The sequence below is a fragment of the Sander lucioperca genome, chromosome 9 (assembly GCF_008315115.2).
Source record: "Sander lucioperca isolate FBNREF2018 chromosome 9, SLUC_FBN_1.2, whole genome shotgun sequence".
Lineage (NCBI taxonomy): Eukaryota > Metazoa > Chordata > Actinopteri > Perciformes > Percidae > Sander > Sander lucioperca.
In genome coordinates, this window is record NC_050181.1 from 22,505,153 (window position 1) to 22,524,978 (window position 19,826).

At 41.4% G+C, this 19,826-nt stretch overlaps 2 protein-coding genes across 6 annotated transcripts in view; both read left to right on the forward strand.

Annotated features, from left to right (window-relative positions):
• On the forward strand, nucleotides 1-19,203 carry mrpl37 (mitochondrial ribosomal protein L37). 3 transcript variants are annotated; one of them, XM_036005225.1, is made up of 9 exons: nucleotides 4-537; nucleotides 3,197-3,380; nucleotides 5,016-5,131; nucleotides 5,750-5,935; nucleotides 6,065-6,219; nucleotides 6,364-6,489; nucleotides 7,705-7,779; nucleotides 10,504-10,587; nucleotides 19,185-19,203. In XM_036005225.1, exons 1-8 carry the CDS (start codon nucleotides 147-149, stop codon nucleotides 10,579-10,581), a joined length of 1,311 nt encoding a protein of 436 aa, XP_035861118.1. In that variant the 5' UTR covers nucleotides 4-146; the 3' UTR covers nucleotides 10,582-10,587; nucleotides 19,185-19,203. The 3 variants fall into 3 exon arrangements, with proteins under 3 accessions (XP_031146865.1, XP_035861118.1, XP_031146864.1); XM_031291004.2 differs by lacking the exon at nucleotides 19,185-19,203 and having other exon boundaries at nucleotides 10,504-10,908; XM_031291005.2 differs by lacking the exons at nucleotides 6,364-6,489; nucleotides 7,705-7,779; nucleotides 10,504-10,587; nucleotides 19,185-19,203 and adding an exon at nucleotides 14,529-14,603 and having other exon boundaries at nucleotides 1-537.
• LOC116043957 (acyl-coenzyme A thioesterase 11-like) overlaps nucleotides 12,604-19,826 on the forward strand; it is a 17,880-nt gene continuing 10,657 nt past the window's right edge. The window contains exons 1-6 of one of the 3 annotated variants that reach the window (XM_031290996.2): nucleotides 12,604-12,729; nucleotides 15,157-15,360; nucleotides 15,477-15,546; nucleotides 15,979-16,039; nucleotides 18,867-18,971; nucleotides 19,354-19,489. In XM_031290996.2, the coding sequence (XP_031146856.1) occupies nucleotides 15,165-15,360; nucleotides 15,477-15,546; nucleotides 15,979-16,039; nucleotides 18,867-18,971; nucleotides 19,354-19,489 (568 nt within the window). In that variant the 5' untranslated portion in view covers nucleotides 12,604-12,729; nucleotides 15,157-15,164. Of the gene's footprint in view, nucleotides 12,730-13,207; nucleotides 13,300-15,154; nucleotides 15,361-15,476; nucleotides 15,547-15,978; nucleotides 16,040-18,866; nucleotides 18,972-19,353; nucleotides 19,490-19,826 lie in introns of those variants that run through there. The other 2 variants (XM_031290994.2, XM_031290995.2) reach the window with 2 other exon arrangements.

The window sequence follows — 19,826 nt, forward strand, 5'->3', positions numbered from 1 at the left end:
ACCGCCGTTGAAACTCAAAAAGACGAATAAGAAGAAGATCCAATGTGGCGGCGCCCTACAGCAGCGTTTACTGACAGGGAATGACTTAGGTCACAATAGCATCTTAAATCTTGAAAACTATATAAGAAGTACATTGATATAGTAATATGCTTCCAGAAACGGCCCAGTGTTTGAAAACGGCGGCTCCGTTGTTTTCTCAAACCGTTTTCTTGAAGGATTTGAGACGGTTGTCCACACATGGAGGAGCCATGGCCAGCCACCTTCAGGCCCGGAGACACTTCGCTGTCAGCCGCTGTCTGACAGCCAAGGTTCCCCCTGAGCGCAAACCCAGGGAGAGAGTGGAGATCCCCGGGCTGGAGATGGTCACCTACGGGGAGAGGATGCACTATGTGCCGGGGCTGTCTAAGCCCGTTCACCCACAGTGGGAGAGGGACTACAAGGACCCGAGACATTACAGGTCTCCTCCGGCTCACGAGATGCCGCTGTACAAAGAAAAACCGTGCTATGTGTACAACCAGAGGACCAGCGCACTGGAAGGTATCATGTCACAGCACATCGTTGTTGTTGTTGTTGTTGTTGTTGTTGTTGTTGTTGTTGTTTTTTTTTTCTTTTCTTTTCCAGAAGTTCGCATTAGGTGAATGCAAGGGCGTAGATTTAGTTTCAACATTGGGGGGTCTGGGGGGGTTGTACCCCATAACGTACCCCGTGCATCCCTCCAGAATGGAGAAGCTTCTTCCTTCAAGCAGTCACACTGTTGAACAACAAAACATGATGCACATTTTTCACACTGAACTGAAATGCACTCCTGCACTTTTTGTCTGCTGCTAAATTCTATATATTCTACCTCCACCTCACTGTGAACCTAACTCCTAACAATCAGTGTTACAAGTCTACTTATGCCCTGTCTTTTGTTGTCTGTCTTAAATGCACTACTTTAAGTAGTAATTGCACTTTATGTATCTATAATGTGTGTCTCAAATCTCGTTTTTATATATTTTAAATGTAACACCACTTGACCCTTGGTGAAACGTTGTTTCGTCTCACTATATACAGTGTATATGGTTGAAATGACAATAAAACCCACTTGACTTGCTACCAGCCAGGCTAAAGCTAATATAGTTAGCCTAAAGGCCCGGACATACAGAGCCGACGGCCAAACGTCGGCAGAAAAGGCAGTTGGACTGATCAGTCTTCCCAAATTGGTCAAAAAAAGTGGCTCGGAACACACCAAAGGGACGAGACGTAACACGTCTCCATAACAGCAGGCGGCGCTAATCTGTGTTGTCGCCCAAAAATGAAAAACGGAAATGACGGAACATCTGAACAGAGCACGCTGTTGTCAGTGATTGTTTTCATCAGAGAGTGTTGATAGTAGTCAAGAAGGATCGTTGTTGTCATTACTCGCTGAACGGAAGAAAATACGACGGCTAGTAATAAGAAGATAGCCTACTGGCGTTGTCAGCTCCGGTTTTCTCGTGCACTGATTCGCTAGTCAAGGGCTAGCACTCCACCAATCAGATTGGTCATTGAGTACGACTGGGAAAACCCAAAAATGAAAACCGGCAGCTGATTGGACGAACGCGTCACGTGGGTCTTGTTTCTTCGGAAATTCAAAGCCATACTGTCATGGCGGCTCGTTCAGAATACGATCTCATATTGTACTAAAATAGTTCACCGAAACGTGTTCCTGAAAACATTTTAAGCGAGAAATAGGCCGTGCAGTTTCTGAATCTGTCTTCATTTCAGATCAACAAAGGTCAGTTTAAAAGATTTTCGTCAGATTTTGAGAGACTCTAGTCACGCTCATTCCGCTCCCCGTTTCCGGGTTAGCACTCTACCAATCAGAGGGGTCATTTGATTCCGACTGCCAGCAGTGCCTGCCCCGCCGAGTATACATGTCAAATCGGCCAAAATGAAGGCCGACGGCCCCTCGGACGGAACACACCGAACAGACTCGAGTCACTGACCTCGCCAGACTGTCCAACGGCCGATTATCGGCTCGGTGTGTCCAGGCCTTTAAGAAACAAGGCATCTTGGATACACAGTTTGTTGCTAGTGCAGCAGTCTGTGTCTGATATAACGTAATTTACACTGATTTAAGTGTACTTGGATACACAGTTTGTTGAGTGCGTGACATGCAGGTTCTGGCAGCACAGCAAACCACCAATCACAATCAATGTTATTCAATGTATCAAACAAACAGGCAGGCCCCGCTAGTCGACCACAACCTGAAATTTAGAGGAAGCAACACGCATGCATTATTACTATAATTCACTTTAGCCTGGATTGATAGAATAGACTACAATGGTGTCATGTCAGTCAACCGGTGTATTTAACCATCTAATGTCCCTCTCCAAAATCACTTCAGAAGAGCAGTCACAGCGCGTACTTGCTTTGGTGTTTGTAAAGCATTAAAGTTCAACAAAGACTGGTTCACATAAAAGTTCCTTTTTCATTTTTATTGTCTATGTCGATGCACTCTCCTACAAAATCACCCCCAGTAGTCGAGAATGATTTATTATTTCCAAATAGGGCTATTTATGTCATCTTGTAAAAATTAGTCTTTTTTTTCATATCGCAATATGTATCGCATGAAAAAAAATATCGCAATGTCAGTTTTTTCCCAATATCATCTAGAATATCCAATATTCTGGTGAGTTTTTATGCATTGATTTATGGTGCAAACGTCTTTATTTAGGTAAAGGAAATAATTCTCCTGTATTGTTCAAACCTTTCTGCACAAAACATCACACGTGTTTCAGGATGTTTTTGTTTTTTTCAGGAATCATGTACATCTCAACAACAAATCTGTTAGAGAATAAGATCTCGTTAAAGCCTCCAAAGTTTAAATCTACATACATCTTTATTTTTCAAGCTCCTGTTGTGTTCCTTAATGTAGCGCAAGTACATTACATTACATGTCATTTAGCTGACGCCTTTATCCAAAGCGACTTCCAATTAAGTGCTTTCAACCTTGAAGGAACAAACTGCAGACAGCAAGACGTCAGTGCAAGTACATCAGCTTTAAATAAGCCAAATGAAAAGTGCAGCTGTTTATTTTTTTATTTTTTTATTATGTAGTTTTAAGTAGACACAGTTTTTGTTTGCGTACATGTTTTGAGCCCCCTGTTATTTTTACCTCTACTCTTAAAAGGTATACTTTTTCATAACCTTATGACACTTCTTTCTGTCTCAGGTGTGCGTCAGGCTCTGTGGTTGACCAAAACCAAATTGATCTGTGGTCTGCCGCCTCAGCTCCTCTCATTGGCAGAGAGTCCTGCCAATCAGATACCAGATCAGGATGAACGTGTGCAGAACGCCATCAAACATGCCCGCTTCTGGGACACGACAGAGGAACGACCGGGCAAAGAGAAATACAGGTAGTGTGTCACAACGTTGTTAGTTTTTTTCTTTCTTTACCTACTTACACATATACAATATTAAAAAGATACAATATATTGTTTGCAAGGGAATGTAAAGGAGCATTGCCTAAAACCCTCCAGGGAGACATGATCAGCAGAATGAGCTGTGTGCCCCACCACAGTAACAGAGGCAACGTGTAGCATAGGGTTAGGACACCAACAAGCACCAGGTATCAATAGAGCAACTGGAATTTGAAAAACAAAGTAATTAGCCTAGTAAAGACTGTTTAAGATTTTTTTTTTCTCTCAGTTAAACACAAAATGAGGCCGCTGTCAATAAACTCTTAGAACCCAGTTATCAAAAAAGGTTGGATGCATGAAACGTTTTTTGTTCTTTTTGTCCATAACTGGTCCATATTAAGTTATGTCATTGGGCAGGTGGGGTTAGGTCGGGGTTAAAACGCAGTGCCCGGGATAGGTGCTACGAAGGGCACGGGCACAGGGGGACCACTGGTGTGGGAAAACACTTAAAACCTCCTTTAAAAAACAGGTTAGGTTATTTAAAAAGCCATAAAAGGGACACAGTTATTAAAAGTCGGTTAAAAGAACCACTGGACAGGACGGTCAGCAGGAGTATACAACTTTAAATAAAAGGTCACCTCCACACATACCCTGGTCTTTCTCCTGGAAAGATAAAATAAATGCCCCGGTGTCATAATACGAAAATCTATTCATATAAATACGTTAGGGTTAGGGTTAAACGTGGGGTATACTCGCCGCAGCCGAGCTGTCGAGCGCCAGTGTGACGTCATGGGAGCGCCGTAACTGTTTATACTCGCGCGTGGTCGTCGCGACACTAGTTGCAGTCTTCTCCTGAACAGAGGTGGCGCTAATGAGGAAGGGCTACCGACTTTGCTATTTCTACGGACTAGAAGAAGAAGAAAAAGGTAAACAGCAGAACTGGCAGCAGCATTGACGTCAATGCTTCGATTTGATTGGATGACGTACTTCGTCGGATCAAGCCTTTCATTCGCCATAAAAGAACTCATCTTAACCCAGTAAGTTTACAAGAGAGACTTGCAGTCACTCTGAGAGTCCTGGCATCCGATTGCTCTCGAGCTCATTCATGCTTCCTGTTTCCGCTTTGTCGTGCGGCGCTGAAAAAAATAGAGTGGTGCACGCCCTCTGGTCGAGATCTATGACATTTTGATGTCACATTGGCATGCACAAGCTCGGCTACGGCGACTGTAAAATGGCCCTTAGCGTTTGAAAGAGATTGAACTTGTGTGCAGGAATGCAACACCCAAAGTAGCATTGCAGCAAGGTTTGGTATCTTTGCTTTCTCCATAGGAAAACTATGGCTCACGCCAGCACAAAGCCATTTTGCTACTAATCATGTTTAGAGAGCATTTGTTAGTTGTTCACCCGAAGTCATATACCTTTTTGTATTTACTAACTTTGTAAATGAGCCATTGTGATCACCTTTGCTGATGATGAAGTGACTTCTGTGTTAGATTCAGAGGTCTAAATATGTCATACCCTCTTCCAGCTGGGTTGACTCACTAAATGCACATGGTACTTTTACAGTCCTTGTTTGGGAAATAAATAACTCTCCTCACTCCCACTGTTTGTGTATATGTGTTCCTTTCCCAGCAACACTTTGCTCTTGAACCTGCTCCATCTATGTGCAACTCTACAGTCCAGCCACCCAGCGATTGGAAGGAGGATCCTTGCTGAGAAATACTCATTGGCAGCCACATGGAAAAGAGGTAATACACTTTCTTGGATTACATTGTGTAGCACATACCCTGTTTAGTTTTTGACCACTACTAGTGCCGTAGATTAATGTTTTTACTAGTGGGTCCCCGTTTAGTTTATATCATCAGCATGTTAGTGGGCATGCAGGTGGCCCAATACACATTCCTGCTGATGATTACATGCTATTCCACTGATCAACAGTTGACAGCAATACACAGCAATGTGCAAACCAAGGCAACAAAGAAGAAGACTGCTAAATAGTATATATAAACAATGCAAGATTTAAAACATTTCACAAGAGATGGAAGATGTATTACAGGAAAAGTGAAAACATTGGCTAGTTGCGCTAGAGGAACAGTCAGAGGATCACCAAAGTCATCGAGATCCATTCTCTGGGGACCGTCGATGTCTTTACAAACTTTCATGGCTATCCATCAATTCATGTGTTAAGATATTTCAGTCTGGAACAAAGTGGTGGACCAACTGATTAACGACAGACATTGCCACTCCTGGAGACAGTAAATGAGTCTTGAAAATGGATCTGAGCTGCCTGAAATAATAATAATGAATCTGAACATACTGAATGCATTCTAATGGACTCCCGTTTTCATTCTACGTTTGAATACCAGGTGAGGACCTGTTCCAGATTCGAGGTCAGAATGGTTTACTGCAAAACTGCATGGATCCTCTCCCAGAGGTTTCTGGGAAACAGGAAGTGGGCGACACAGCAGATCATGTCCTGGAAACCTTCTATCCTGTCTCCCCTACCATCGACCTGCAGAAAGTAAACGTGTACAAGGAGATGAACTGCTCAGGTGAGAAGACACCCAGTCCTCCTTCATGTCACAGAAATCATGGTCTAACAGTAGCGCGAGTATACAAGGAGTGTCCGTTTGTCCAGTGCTCAGGCCTAATTAAATCACATCTCCATGTTATCCAATCAGGTTTCAGGGGTGACTACCCTTATCCTCATGCCCACACACTTTACTTTCTGGAGGGAGCTGATCCTCGCTGTAAGCTCCGGCCAGAACAGTTCAGAGCCAAGATGTTCATGTTCACCTTTGGAAATGCTCTGGTCCGTGCACACAACCTGTATGGGGTAAGGATTTACAGCGTGTCATTATACACAGCAAATCTGTGAACATACTGTATTACCAGTTGCTGATCCACATTCTCCTGTCTCTCTCTTTCTCTCTGTGTGTGTGTGTGTGTGTGTGTGTGTGTGTGTGTGTGTGTGTGTCAGCCCCAGCGTGTACTAGATCGTCCTGTAACAGTTCAGGCAGTAGGGACCAACGGCAGAATTTTCCAGTTTATGGTTTTCCAGCTCAACACCACAGATCTCTCAGGAGACGACGGCATCAAGAACCAGGTGCTTCATTTTTTTTTTTAGTCAACAGCTGTATGGGTTGCTTTGTGAGAAAGTCCAAGTCGCCAAACGTAGTGGCTTTGAAGAGACATCTTTGCGAGGACATTTGCTTCTGCATAGGTAGAGGAGACAAACAATACAAAACAGTACAGAACACCCAGCAGTTAATACCACGAAACTCATGTTTGGTTTAATGCCACAGCTGAAAAGGCAGCTACAAAAGTAAGTTATAATAAGATGAACAACTATAAGCAATATGTGTGAGCAAAACTGAAAATGTGCTTTAGCACATCAACAAACTAAACAGCGATACTTTTTTTTTTAATTATTTAGCAATTATAGTTAATTAGTTAGTTAGTTAGTTATGTTTTATTTCTGTGTCATGTCAAACATTTTGGCCCATCCCACATGGGATTACAAGACACCACAAAATTACTTGTTTAACAGACATCTTCCTGTCGCATATACAAATCATTCGGAGGAATACATGAATACAAATATATACATATACACACACATAAGATGTCATTGCATTTTTAAAGGAATATTGCATGAAAAATCTGCCTTTTGGGTATCAAATAGTACCCCCATGAATTTTTGAAAGCTAGCTCTGAGAAGTTTGTAACTTGGTCCTCTGTGAAATATGGCAGCCATAGACAAAATCACGTTTGGAACATAGACATAAACAGTGGAGTTGTTTGAGAAGTTTCTATGGAAGTTTGGTTTCTTTTGTTGGGACTCTGGGTCGCCATTGGAAGTGATTGCAACTGCTGTGAATTCAAGATGACTACAGGTGCCGCCCTTGTAAGAACAAGCTACAACCTTTTTAGAGCCACCTTTAAGTCTCCTTTAAGGGTGACCGTTCATGATTCAATCAAGAGTTTTTCAGTGGCGTATATCTTCAACATCAATGGCGTAAGTCCGGTTTCAAAGACATCAGGACTTTATGAGGATATTGGGACTGTATTTTTGCACCACACTACTGGTTAATGCTTTTATTCAGGACTGAATAATATGCTGTAAATACATATGCAAAGAAACTTGTCCTCAGAAGAGTTTTCATCAATATTTTTGATCAAGTAATGAAACAAAAATATGTGCTGCTGTGTAGAAATATCACTTTATCAGTTAAGTAAAAAAAAAAAAAGATGAAGAATAACTTTGCTGCTTCTTAGTTCATTTTCTGCTGGCTTTTGAAATGTTGTCTGCTACATGCAGGTGTGGCTGGATGAAGATGTTGAGCTCTACGACTTTGCAAAAGTCCGACCACTCATCAAGAAGAAGCAAGTGAAGGTATGATCACAATCAACTTTTGTCTGTTGGTAACCGCCACTCACTAACAAGTAGGGATGTAACGGTATGAAAATTTAACCTCACGGTTATTGTGACCAAAATTATCACGGTTTTTCGGTATTATCGCGGTATTTTTAAAAGTGTGTTCAATATGTTCAGAAAGCACTGATAGGAATAGAAAATAGAAATAGTTTCAAAAAGTGTAACAGTGTTTATTATATTACAAAAATATAGGCAAAACCTTATCAAAAGTGCAACTTTTAACATCAAAGGAACAAGGGTTCAGCATGTAAACAGCTTATTTGTCAGGAACATTTCCAGTAGTGCAGATTTAAATTATACAAATCCAAACATTCAAACTAAGACATAAAGAACAATATGTAAACAAATCAAAGAAACACCACTAATTAGACTCGGATGAAGCTGGGAAGGATTAAACACACGGTTTCCACAACGTGGTAATCCATCGTGATAATAATGATATTTTAAATGTAAAACGGTAATTGTTATCGTCAACATTTTTATCGTGGTTTACCGTTACACCGGTAATCGTTACATCCCTACTAACAAGCTTATGGTTTGTGTCCACTGTGGCATTTTTTTGAAGGCAGGGATCGCCCCGCTTCCCAGCATTGCACGCTAGTGGGCTTGCTTCACTGACCACTGACAAGCAAAGAAAACAGGCTACACCCTCCTACAACCCCGACTGGGTTGTAGGAGGCTCGTTTGGAAAACGATCTCTTATTTTACGAAAATAGTTCACCGAAATGTGTTTCTGAAAACATTTATTTGCGACAAATAGGCTATGTAGTTTCTGAATCGGTCTTCATTTCAGATCGACAAAGGTCAGTTTAAAAGATTTTCATGAGTTTTTGAAAGGCAGCAAGTCGTGCTGCCCGCTCTTCATTTGCATAAAGTGGCCTGGAGTCCTCTTATGCAAATGAGGAGCAGGTGTAACGGGTGTTCACTTCTCTTCATTTGTGTACAGTTAATAATGTCGCCGTTAACACTCTGATTGCCGCTGATGGTAGTCTCTGCGTTGTGTTGTGTGATGGTTGGAGACTAACGGCTGACAGTTGGACCCCAACGGAAGAACCTCAGACAACTCCGATGTCGTTGATCGCTTATGGCTAACAAGCCTTCGGGATCTGAGGGATAAAAGCCCGCTCTCAGTAAAACTACTCAATGTAAAATAAAGTAATAATCAAAGGAAACTTATAATAATGATTTCTGTGGCCAAGCTCAACAACTATTAAAAATAACTAGGAAACAACTACTAACTGACAACAGATCAACGGTACAGGATCATTACCTTTAACGTTACAAATTCATTCACAATTCACACAACGATACTATTTACAAAGATGGATATTTACACATAGATAATTACTCTGGATATACTGTTTCATTAAAACTATACATTAATATTTACAGGTTTCATCAACTTATATTACAGTACACAATCACCTGAGGCATACAATCCCGGTCTGACTTGTTCCCCGAGGGATGGAAGTTTTATAGCTGGATTGTAACCTTGGATACTGTAACCTAGTAATTATTATTTAATATTATTAAATATGAAATAACAGTATGAAAATATGACAAATATGTACATGTTACAACTACCAAATTTACTAACAAAATTAATTGGAACTCAAACTGTGTTTTTAACGTAACATGCAAGAGGCATATGTTACACGGGCAACTCGGCGCCCCCGCTTCTCGAAATTCAACGCAACGCTACCAGAATGCACTGCAAGGCTGCTCACATAGACAATGAATGGGAAGTGGGGAAATGACCTTTGGCAGTGGCCACCTACCATGTGTGTGACTTACAGCCTGGTCCTGTAACCAATACTGCCGCCTCCTCAGCAAATCAGAACCTTGACTCTTATTTAAATCAGTGTGGTCAAGGGAGTGTCTGCATTTATGACCCAAGGAGACAGGAAATCAAATATTACTAGTCATTTAGTGGGTTATGTAATCTGTCACCATCTTGTAAGAACAGGAAGTGAAGCGAGGAAGCTTGGCAGGGCCAAACCTCTCATCTCCATAGATGCAGTGAATGTGTATGTACTGATAACTGTGACAGGACTACAGAGAGAATTAAAGGAAAGAGCAGCAGAGTGTGGAAGAAAATGTTCTCTCAAGTCCAATTCAGTGGCTAGTTCAGATGAGTTTTATTCACTGTGCAGTGGAGAAAGGAGCTCACAAGAAGCTGTAGGATTCTCTCTGACCAGAATGAGTTTTCTGATCAGGGTTTTAAACAAAGTTACAGGAAGCAACAGAATATCAAAAGCTGAGAAGGCATTCACTAACAAAACTATCTGAGTAGATTTGCATAGACTCTATGCAAATCTTGTTTATTTATGCCATAGAACCAATACGTCTCCTCAAACTATTGGAAAAATGGTCCTTTGTTTAAACAAGGTGTGAGCTCCACTGGAGTTGGCTCCGACTCTTAAACAAAAAGGTCTGTGTCACGGTGACCAAAGTAAAATGCTTTGTTTTAACACTGAGCTGGACAAAATGCAGACAGACCAAATTAATTTGGGAGACACTGTAAGTTTGTTGAACAGATACATAATAGGAAACTAATCAGTGAGCAGAAAAGAGGATATCAGGATAAAATGAGACTAAAACTGTAAGGTTATTCTTTTTTTTTTTCTTCCTGCAAGAGCAAAGTTGAGTCATGCTGATTGGTTGCTGTGTGTCTCCCTGCAGGTACCAGCTGGTCTGGCAGGATACAAGCCTGAAACATTCAGCAAGTTCTTGGCCCTGTACCTACACGGGGCTGTGTAGGACTGTAGTGTGTGTGTGTGTGTGTGTGTGTGTGTGTGTGTGTGTGTGTGTGTGTGTGTGTGTGTGTGTGTGTGTGCGCGCGCGTGCTCTGAGCAGTGGGTATGTGTGTGTGTGTGTGTACTCTGAGCAGTGAGTATGTGTGTGTTTGTATGTGTGTGTCTGGGATCTAAACCAACTTTAGTCCTGACCTGCATCACACTGTATTGTCTGGATAATTTGGATGGACTGAAACTACAAAACCAATTTCAACACACTGACTCCATGCCTCTGTTTGTTCTTGTAACTGTGAGACCTCACTCAATAAAAAAAAGTTGTTCCGAATATGTACTTTACTTGTATTGTACTTTAGTTTTTATGCCTTGTGTACATTTAAAATAAACCAGGGCTCACATCCTTATCAGTTTTTCTTTCTTTCAAGTTCTCACAAATTGTCATCATCAAAGCTGAAGCTATTATAACTCACTAGTCAGTGTCTGAATTGGACCAAAAAAGGTGCCATTACCCTAACTTAGCAGCTGCATTTCATGATAATCACATGTGTTTTGGATGTATTTATATTAATATGCATATCTTGGTAATATATCACTTTAAATGTATTTTGAATGCATTTAATCACATACATTTAGGGCTTGAAAATAACCTTTTTGCTTACCAGCCACTGTGGCATTTTTCACTAGCCATTATTATTTATCGGAAATTATGTTTTTATACTCTGCCTCTAAACAGTTTAGCCTACCCCTAATCTTACTCCTCATGCCTAAACCTAACCAATCCAGGTTAACAGCAGGGCTTCCCATTTTTGAGTTTTGAAAGTGCCTATATCATCTGGCAAGATGCAATTTTGTCAAAATTATGTTAGTGGGAGCACAGTTTTTGCTGGTACCCACCCAAGGTGGGACATGGACGACATGCCTCCGCAATCCTTGGAAACGCAGATTCATATTCGGAGGGGGAAGTTAATGCATTTTTCATATACTAATAATAATAACTTATTTTACAGACTCAAGGTCCAGATAGAAAAGTACACATACCATATTTCAAGAGGGGTACACACAAACATAAATACATACAAACATACTGACTACCGCATATTACATAAAGGGAACATACATACATACAGACATACAAATAGCTATGCACAATATGATTCGATTTGCGTTCACAGTCACACTGCACTTTGTCAAGCGCACCAAACATTGTAAACAAATGTCATACTGTCGAAAAGGTCACTGGTTATTGAACAAAATATCCAAGTTAAAACTCACTGACACTTCTGGTCTCAGAAATAATGAAGCATCAACAGATTTATAACGTCTTTGGGTTTCTGTTTGCTTTGGTAGTGTTTCTAATATTTTTGAAAGAAGGCGAACAAAATAAGAAGAAGCCGACAAGACAGCGAGTGGAAAAGAGGGCGGGGCCCTGGTGAGAGATTTTAAATGAGCGAGGTACAGCACTAGTTTGTGGTAGGGCTGCCACCTCTTAGTCGGTTAGTCGACTAATCGGTCGTTTTGGTCTTAGTCGACTAAGATTTCTTTAGTTGATGAGTCATTTTTTATGCTTATTCATGCTTAATTACTCATTTCCAAGAAACTTATGAGCACATTTCTGGTAAGCACAAGATTTAAAGTGGTACTTTTGCAGGATTAATTGTGGAGAAACTCAGTTTTACAGATGGTTCATTAACTACATTTATATTGTGCTTTTCTAGTCTTAACCACCTCTCAAAGAGCACAGCTCTGTCGATTACATCAACTAATTGATTAATCGACAAAATCATATGTGTTAGTCGACTAAGAATTTCTTTAGTTGAGGACAGGCCTAGTTTGTGGATTTGTAAATTATCATCCCTTAAATCCTAGGCTATAAATCCGTAAATTGTGGGCAAGGTAGAAACTGCACAGGCTAGTAAATGTAGTGTTTTTTGGTTCATTTCTATTTCCAAACTGGGTGAACCAAACTCTACTGCACTTTTCACACCACCCAAACGAACAGGACTGTCCGACGAAAGGGGTTTAAACGGACCAAACTGCTGAGGTGTGAGCACCTAACAGTCTATGCCTAAAACACACCTCAAATGACCTTAGATAGATAGAGAGATAGAGAGAGAGTGACCTGAAAAACCTACAGCACACAAGAACCTGCTAAAAGGTAAATCAAAACATATTCTGAGTAGTACTTCTCTTTTCATAGTCCCTGCATTTTTGTCGTATTTTGAGTTGTGTCAAGTTACCCAACGATACACACAAAATACCGGAAGCCAGCCGCGTTGGGAATATATTCTCTTGTAAATTATGTGTTGTTTTCTAGTATTGCTATGCAGGTCAATGTGTGTCTATTCGTTTGTAGTGTATTAATTTGTGAGTAACTGTATAACTGTTACTTGAATTTGAGTTAACATTAGACTAAAGTTTTGGTAACCCAAGATATCCCAGCTGCATCATTATTATCACTTGGGATGGCTTAGCTAGTAGTTACTTTCTCTGGGTCACAAACGTGCATGGCAGTCAAGTAATTAATAGCTAAACAAACACTGCAAGCATATGAAAATGTATCGTCTTAGTTAATAAGGTTTTTATTTTCTATGGTATTACCGGAACACGCTTTGATAGCGTATGTTCAACGCTTAGCTTGAAACTTTCACAGGTTCCTCAGGTTAGTGAGTTACGTTACAGTGTGTGGATGGTCTGGCAAAGCGAGACTACGTTACATTGCAAAGTAAGCTAATATTTCAAAGTTATGCCGCTAAACTTTCAAGCTAGTAGTAGCTTTATAAGCTAATTTAGCTGTGGAAGGTTTTTTTTAAGTTCGCTGTTCTAGCTGGAAGAATATGATTTGGTGTGCAGTAAATGACTAACGTTAGCAGGTATCTTAATGTCGCTGGTATTAGCTAGCTATTTCATGTGCATATATGTTTCGGTTTACAGAATAAAAGTTGTCTTAAGTAACGTTAGTCCTTTTATAACTGTAGCTGTAACTTTGTCGAGTTTGTTCAGAGTGCGTGCACTCTCAGTTGTATGTTTTCCTACCTGTGTGGTTGTCATGTAACATTATCATCATTTATCATAATCTACTATGATGTAACGTAAACAGATGGAAACAAAATGCGAGTTTACGTGCAGTTTAGTTTCCCAAATCCCACTATGGCCACGCCAAGAGCCGCCCTACGAAGCAGCTCGATCTAGAAAGGCATAGCCTGCTTCTAAACTCACGGAACAGGGGACACGTAAATTGTGGTTGATGCTAAAATGACTGAAGATACCCCATTGAGATAAGGGTTTCTGTTGCATTTGTGATATAAAATGTCAGCCAAATATCATCTTCAAACCACCAGTCTAGTCGTGCAAGGAGCTATAACAGCACAAAGTCACTGAAGTCTTCTGGGGGTCTGAGAAACTGATTTTGACAAACACTCTTCAGTTTTAGAAGGAAAAGCATTCATTTGTACAAGAATCATTTTACAGGAAGCAGTTGCAGTAAATTATGTTGCAATCATTGGCAGCATGAGTACAACCCTTACGTATACACTTAACTAAAGTGACCTGATGTGTCATCATGGATTGAGGACATAACAATAATGCCTTGGAAAGTTAAGATCAAATAGAATAGTAAATCTAGAGATTGTGTGTGGTATTTCAGAGTTCTTCAGAAAATACTACAATATAATGTAGGTTTCATGCAAATACTGTATGTTTATTGGTGTTTACAGTAGCCTGTCCTGCATGTGTAACTGATTAGCTGTGCCAATGAATATGACTTCCTAGGAAAATGGTTCCTGACAGATCTTCCTGGTGTAAAGACAAACTAAGAAATGCTCAAATTAATTTTGTCACAAGACACAAAAAGTGAATCTATTCATCTGTCAAACTGCAGGTTACTGACAGAATAGCTATTCACACCAAGACTGCAGCTATTTGTTGTTTCTTTATGCATTCAGTCATCAACATGAGCCCCAGCTCAGACAGACACTATTTTCTACAGAGCTGAGATCCAGTAAATATACTACATAGTTTAAACAAGTAAGAACAAGTCTCAATTATAAGAGCCTCGCTCTGATCTTTCCCTCTTGTCCCTTTTAATAAGTAAGTAAAATGTATTCATAAAGCACACAGACATAAGTCACATAGTGCTTTACAGGAGCAAACACAAGAAACACAATACAGATTGAGAACACGATATTACTAAAAAATTGAAAGTGCAGACCAGCTGCAGACCGATAAACCAGTTGCCGGTCTAAACAGGTATATGTCTTTATCAGATTTTTAAAAGAATCCACAGAAACAGCAGGTGTGTGTGTGTGTGTGCTGTGCAGACATGACTGTCAAGTCCTCTCTGCGTGCATGACTGCACGCGGAGAGGACTTGACCGCATGCTAAATATTTGCAGACAGCATTTGGCTACCCAGCTTGTTGGGATGGATACCGTCTCTTCTGAAGAGAGAAGCCCAATTCCAGAACAAGTTAAAATTGTAGATAAAATCCATGTTGTGAGAGCTGCATAAGAGTCTTCTTAAAGGTGACTGAGACAACTGACCTAAAACTGAAATTTAGAACCTTAGAAACTCTTCTCTTCCATCAGCTTTAAAGATGAGTTCCAGATTGTCAGGTGAACCAGAGAAAGACGAGGAGGAAGACGAGGAGGAGGAAGAAGAAGAAGAAGAGAGCGTCAACCCGACGGAGGTGAAAATGAGTCAGATAGTGATGCCCTGTCACAGCAACCATCGACAGGAGCTGAGCGTGGGAGAACTGCTCAAATGGATGGATTGCAGTGCCTGCCTCTCTGGTGTGTGCGTGTGTGTGTGTGCGTGTGTGTGTGTGTGTGTGTGATTCAGTGAATATTAGTCATGTGATGTGTGTTGTAATGATTTAATTTGTGACATATGTCTGTTTTATATTCAGCTGAGAGGCATGCTGGGTGTCCTTGCGTCACTGCCTCCATAGATGACATCCACTTTGAACATACCATCAGGTAACAGGAAGTGTGTGTACAGAGGCGTGGGCCCTTCTCTACTCCTAGTGTGTGTGTATATATTCAGCATAGGGCTGCAACTAACGATTATTTTCATTGTTCATTAATCTGTTGATTATGTCCTCGATTAATCGATTAGTTGTTTGGTCTATAAAATGTCAGAAAATGGTGAAACATGTCAATCAGTGTTTCTGAAAGCCCTAGACGACGTCCTCAAATGTCTTGTTTTGTCCACAACTCAAAGATATTCAGTTTACTGTCAAAGAGGGGTCAAGAAACTAGAAAATAGGAAGATTTTAAAAAGCTGGAGTCAGAGGATTTTTGTGATTGATCGATTATCAAAACAGTTGGCGATTCATTTCACAGTTTACAACTAATCGATTAATCTTTGCAGCTCTAATTCACTCATTCTTCCTTTGTGTCCCTGTTCAGCGTGGGTCAGGTGGTGAACATCAAAGCAAAGGTCAACAGAGCCTTCAACACCAGCATGGAGGTCAGAGAAGTTTGCATTGGATTCCTGCAGTACATCACTTGTGTTTTACATCCAGCTTGACATTAATGTTTTTGCTCACAATTTTGAGGGAAATTACGTTTCCTTTGATTCAAGTTGACTATTGTGCGCTCCAATTTACTTTAAAGAACTAGATTTACAACCCTTTAAATGTTTATGACCACTGTAAACACGCAAATAACAAGACTAAATAAAATGTAGGCTATAACACTACTGTGATGAAATATTCAGCTCTGGTAAGGTTGTGTGTAAAGGCCCGGACACGCCGAGCCGATAATCGGCCGTTGGACAGTCTGGCGAGGTCAGTGACTCGAGTCTGTTCGGTGTGTTCCGTGCCGTCGTCCGTCCGAGGGGCCGTCGGCCTTCATTTTGGCTGATTTGACATGTATAATCGGCGGGGCGGGCACTGCTGGCAGTCGGACTCCAATGACCCCTCTGATTGGTAGAGTGCTAACCTGGAAACGGGGAGCGGAATGAGCGTGACTAGAGTCTCTCAAAATCTGACGAAAATCTTTTAAACTGACCTTTGTTGATCTGAAATGAAGACAGATTCAGCAACTGCACGGCCTATTTCTCTCTTAAAATGTTTTCAGAAACACGTTTCGGTGAACTATTTTAGTACAATATGAGATCGTATTCTGAACGAGACGCCATGACAGTCTGTCTTTGAATTTCCGGAGAAACCAGACCCACGTGGCGCGTTCGTCCAATCAGCTGCCGGTTTTCATTTTTGCGCGACAATACAGATTAGCGCCGCCTGCTGTTATGGAGACGTATTACGTCTCGTCGCTTTGGTGTGTTCCGAGGCTTTTTTGACCAACTCTGGGACACTGATCAGTCCAACTGCCTTTTCTGCCGAGGGTCGGCCATCTGGTCAGTGTATCTGCAGCTTAAAGCTCCTTAGACATAAAAAGAGTAGCTTCTTATTGTGTAAGTGGTGCAGGGGAAGTGGTTTGGAGTGACCGCTCGTGTGTCACTCAAGTGAGGAGTCACCGGCTGGCATGCGCCCCGGTGACGAGAATCTGAGAAGCACAAACAAACCAAACTATGTGACGAAACGCTGCAGGGTTCCGTTAAAACGGACCAAACTGCTCAGGTGCGAGAGCAACCATAGTATTCTTTGGTCTCTGAGCAGGCATCTCACCGTCACCGATACCACTCATGCTCGGTAGATGGGTACCAACGGTTTTCTGGACGGATTTAATCACTCGCTGCGGAGCCCTCCTGTCCTGGGCCGTGCACAATGCCATATTGTAATGTTTCCAGTCAGGATGATTTATTTTGCTCCTCCATAAAAGTTAACAAGAACTTGGCAAAGGATTTTTTTTTTCCTTTTTAAGTTTCCTTAAGAAAAACAGCCGTTTCTGACCTTTCTTTACCAGAGTGGAGATGGGAAATAACAGCTTCTCTGTGATGCTGATTCCCAGGAACCTTAAACTGTTTACTTGCTCCACCTCAGCTCCACTAATGTAGACAGGGGTGTGCCTTTACCTTCTTTTTTCTAAAATCAAACAATGCTGCCAGTAGGTTTTGCTGACGTTAAGCAGTAGGTTGTTGTCTGTGCACCACTCTGTAAGATTGTTAATTTCCTCCCGATATGAGTTCTCCTCGTTGTTTGTAATCCGACCGATGATGTTGGTGTCGTCCGCAAACTTCACACCAGAGGTCTTTACATTTCGGGGGTTGCAGTCGTGGGTTTACAGCGTTGGCAAGAGGGGACTGAGCACAGAGTCTAATATCCAGTTGCAGAGTATAGTACTGAAGCCCAGAGTGCTAAGGTTAATAATCAATTTCATGTGGGATTGTAGTGAACGCTGAGCTGATTATCAACAAACAACATTCTGATGTAGGTGTTGTTATTTTCAAGATGTGTGAAGGCTTAGTGGAGGGCAGAGGAGATGGTATCTTCTGTGGATCTGTTGGCAGGAGAAGCAAGTGCTCAAAACACTTTTCAGATTTTGGGTGAGTGCCACATGGCGATAGTCGTTTAGACTAGACACTGCAGACTTTTTAGGTTTAGGGACGATGGTGGCTGTTGTAGGGGGGACGCTTTCCTATACAGTGATATGTTAAAAATGTCAGTGATAATATTCAAATAGCTGGTTGGCACATGTTCTTAGTACACAGCCAGAGAAGTTATCGGGGCCAGCGGCTTTACTCATATTCACTCTCATCAGGGTTTTTATTACATCTGCTGTGGATACTGACAGTGGCCGGTCCTCTGGAGGCGTTGCAGAATTGACAGTTGACTCTTTTTTTAGATTAAGGCGGGCATAAAAGATGTTAAGCTCACCTGGCCTCACACATAATGGGGCTTTCATGCCACCAATGAGGGAAGGGGTTCCGATCATAGCGGTAGGGGTATGAAGCATTTAGATAAGATAAGATTCCTTTATTGTCATCTATCTTATCTTATCTAAATGCTTCATAACCCTATTTGCTGCCCAAGTGAACGCGCACACATTTTGCTCGCCGCCTTCTCCAGGCTGAACTCCCGGTCGGTAACAGCCGGGGGACAGGAGCCGCTTTTATAGGAGCTGTACTCGAAATACTGTTAAAAAAACAACAACAAAAACTGCTGGAATTGCTCCACACGGCTCTCACAGACTGTTCCCCAATTCGTGAAATACGTTTTTTTCACGGCCACATGCACCAGCGGCCGGACAGGCTATCAAAACAAAGAACAGAACAGACAAACTCAGATTACAACATACAGAGGGAGTGTGACTTCATTCTGTGCTCAGGATGTCATTACTCCATATCTTTACATAGTTTGACCATATATTATCCCTGATATATTCCATCCCAGGTGGGCATAGAGGTGAGCTGTGAGGACCTGTTCTCTGATCGTCACTGGAGGATTTGTCACGCCTATGCCACCTTTGTTACCCAGCGCACAAACACAGGAAAAAAGGTGTGTGGTGTGTGGTGTGTGTGTAAGTAAGTAAGTAAGTAAGTAAGTAAAATGTATTTTTATAGCACATTTAAAAACAGCTCACACTGACCAAAGTGCTGTACATAGTGCATTAACCACAGAATAATAAAAATAAAATAAATACACTTACAGATCAGTGATTTAAGCTAAGAAGACATCAATAGACAAGCATTTAATTACAGACATAGCAGGGTGTGTGTGTGTGTGTGTGTGTGTGTGTGTGTGTGTGTGTGTGTGTGTGTGTGTGTGTGTGTGTGTGTGTGTGTGTGTGTGTGTGTGTGTGTGTGTGTGTGTGTGTGTGTGTGTGTGGGGGGGGTTATTATTAAAGGCTTTCGACACGTTTATTTAAATCTGCTCACAGGTGATCTTGAAGCCCATTGTACCCCACACTGAGAAAGAGCAGGTTGAATACAGCGTGGCGGCTGAGAGACGGAGAGTCAGGATGGTACATGATGACATCATCAAAGATCTGCTCTCCCATGGGTCTAACCTGCAGGGTAGGTTTTGATGCACACTGCTACATCACAGCATACAGCAGACCACAATAAAGCTAGCTGTTTTCCCTGATAGAGCAGATACTGCAGAGAGTTTGTAGGCGTGTTGGATGCTTTCAGCTGTTGCTGAATGCTACTGTGAAAGTGAATGACAGCAACTGACTACAGAGTATCAGGACTTTACACACAATGAAGCAGCGATGAAATATGATTGTAATCAAATAGATTTGTATGACTTCACTTCATGTCACTTTCTGGAAACAGTGGGCTTGTAAAAATGAATGCAAAACTATTAAAAACACATCAATGAGCCACATTGTTACACTGGGTGGGTGACCTT

Coding starts and splice junctions, on each gene's coding strand:
- mrpl37 (XM_036005225.1), top strand. CDS start 147: ATGCTTCCAGAAACGGCCCAGTGTTTGAAAACGGCGGCTCCGTTGTTT. Junction 3,381..5,015: donor CCGGGCAAAGAGAAATACAG/GTAGTGTGTCAC, acceptor TTCCTTTCCCAG/CAACACTTTGCTCTTGAACC. Junction 6,220..6,363: donor GTGCACACAACCTGTATGGG/GTAAGGATTTAC, acceptor TGTGTGTGTCAG/CCCCAGCGTGTACTAGATCG.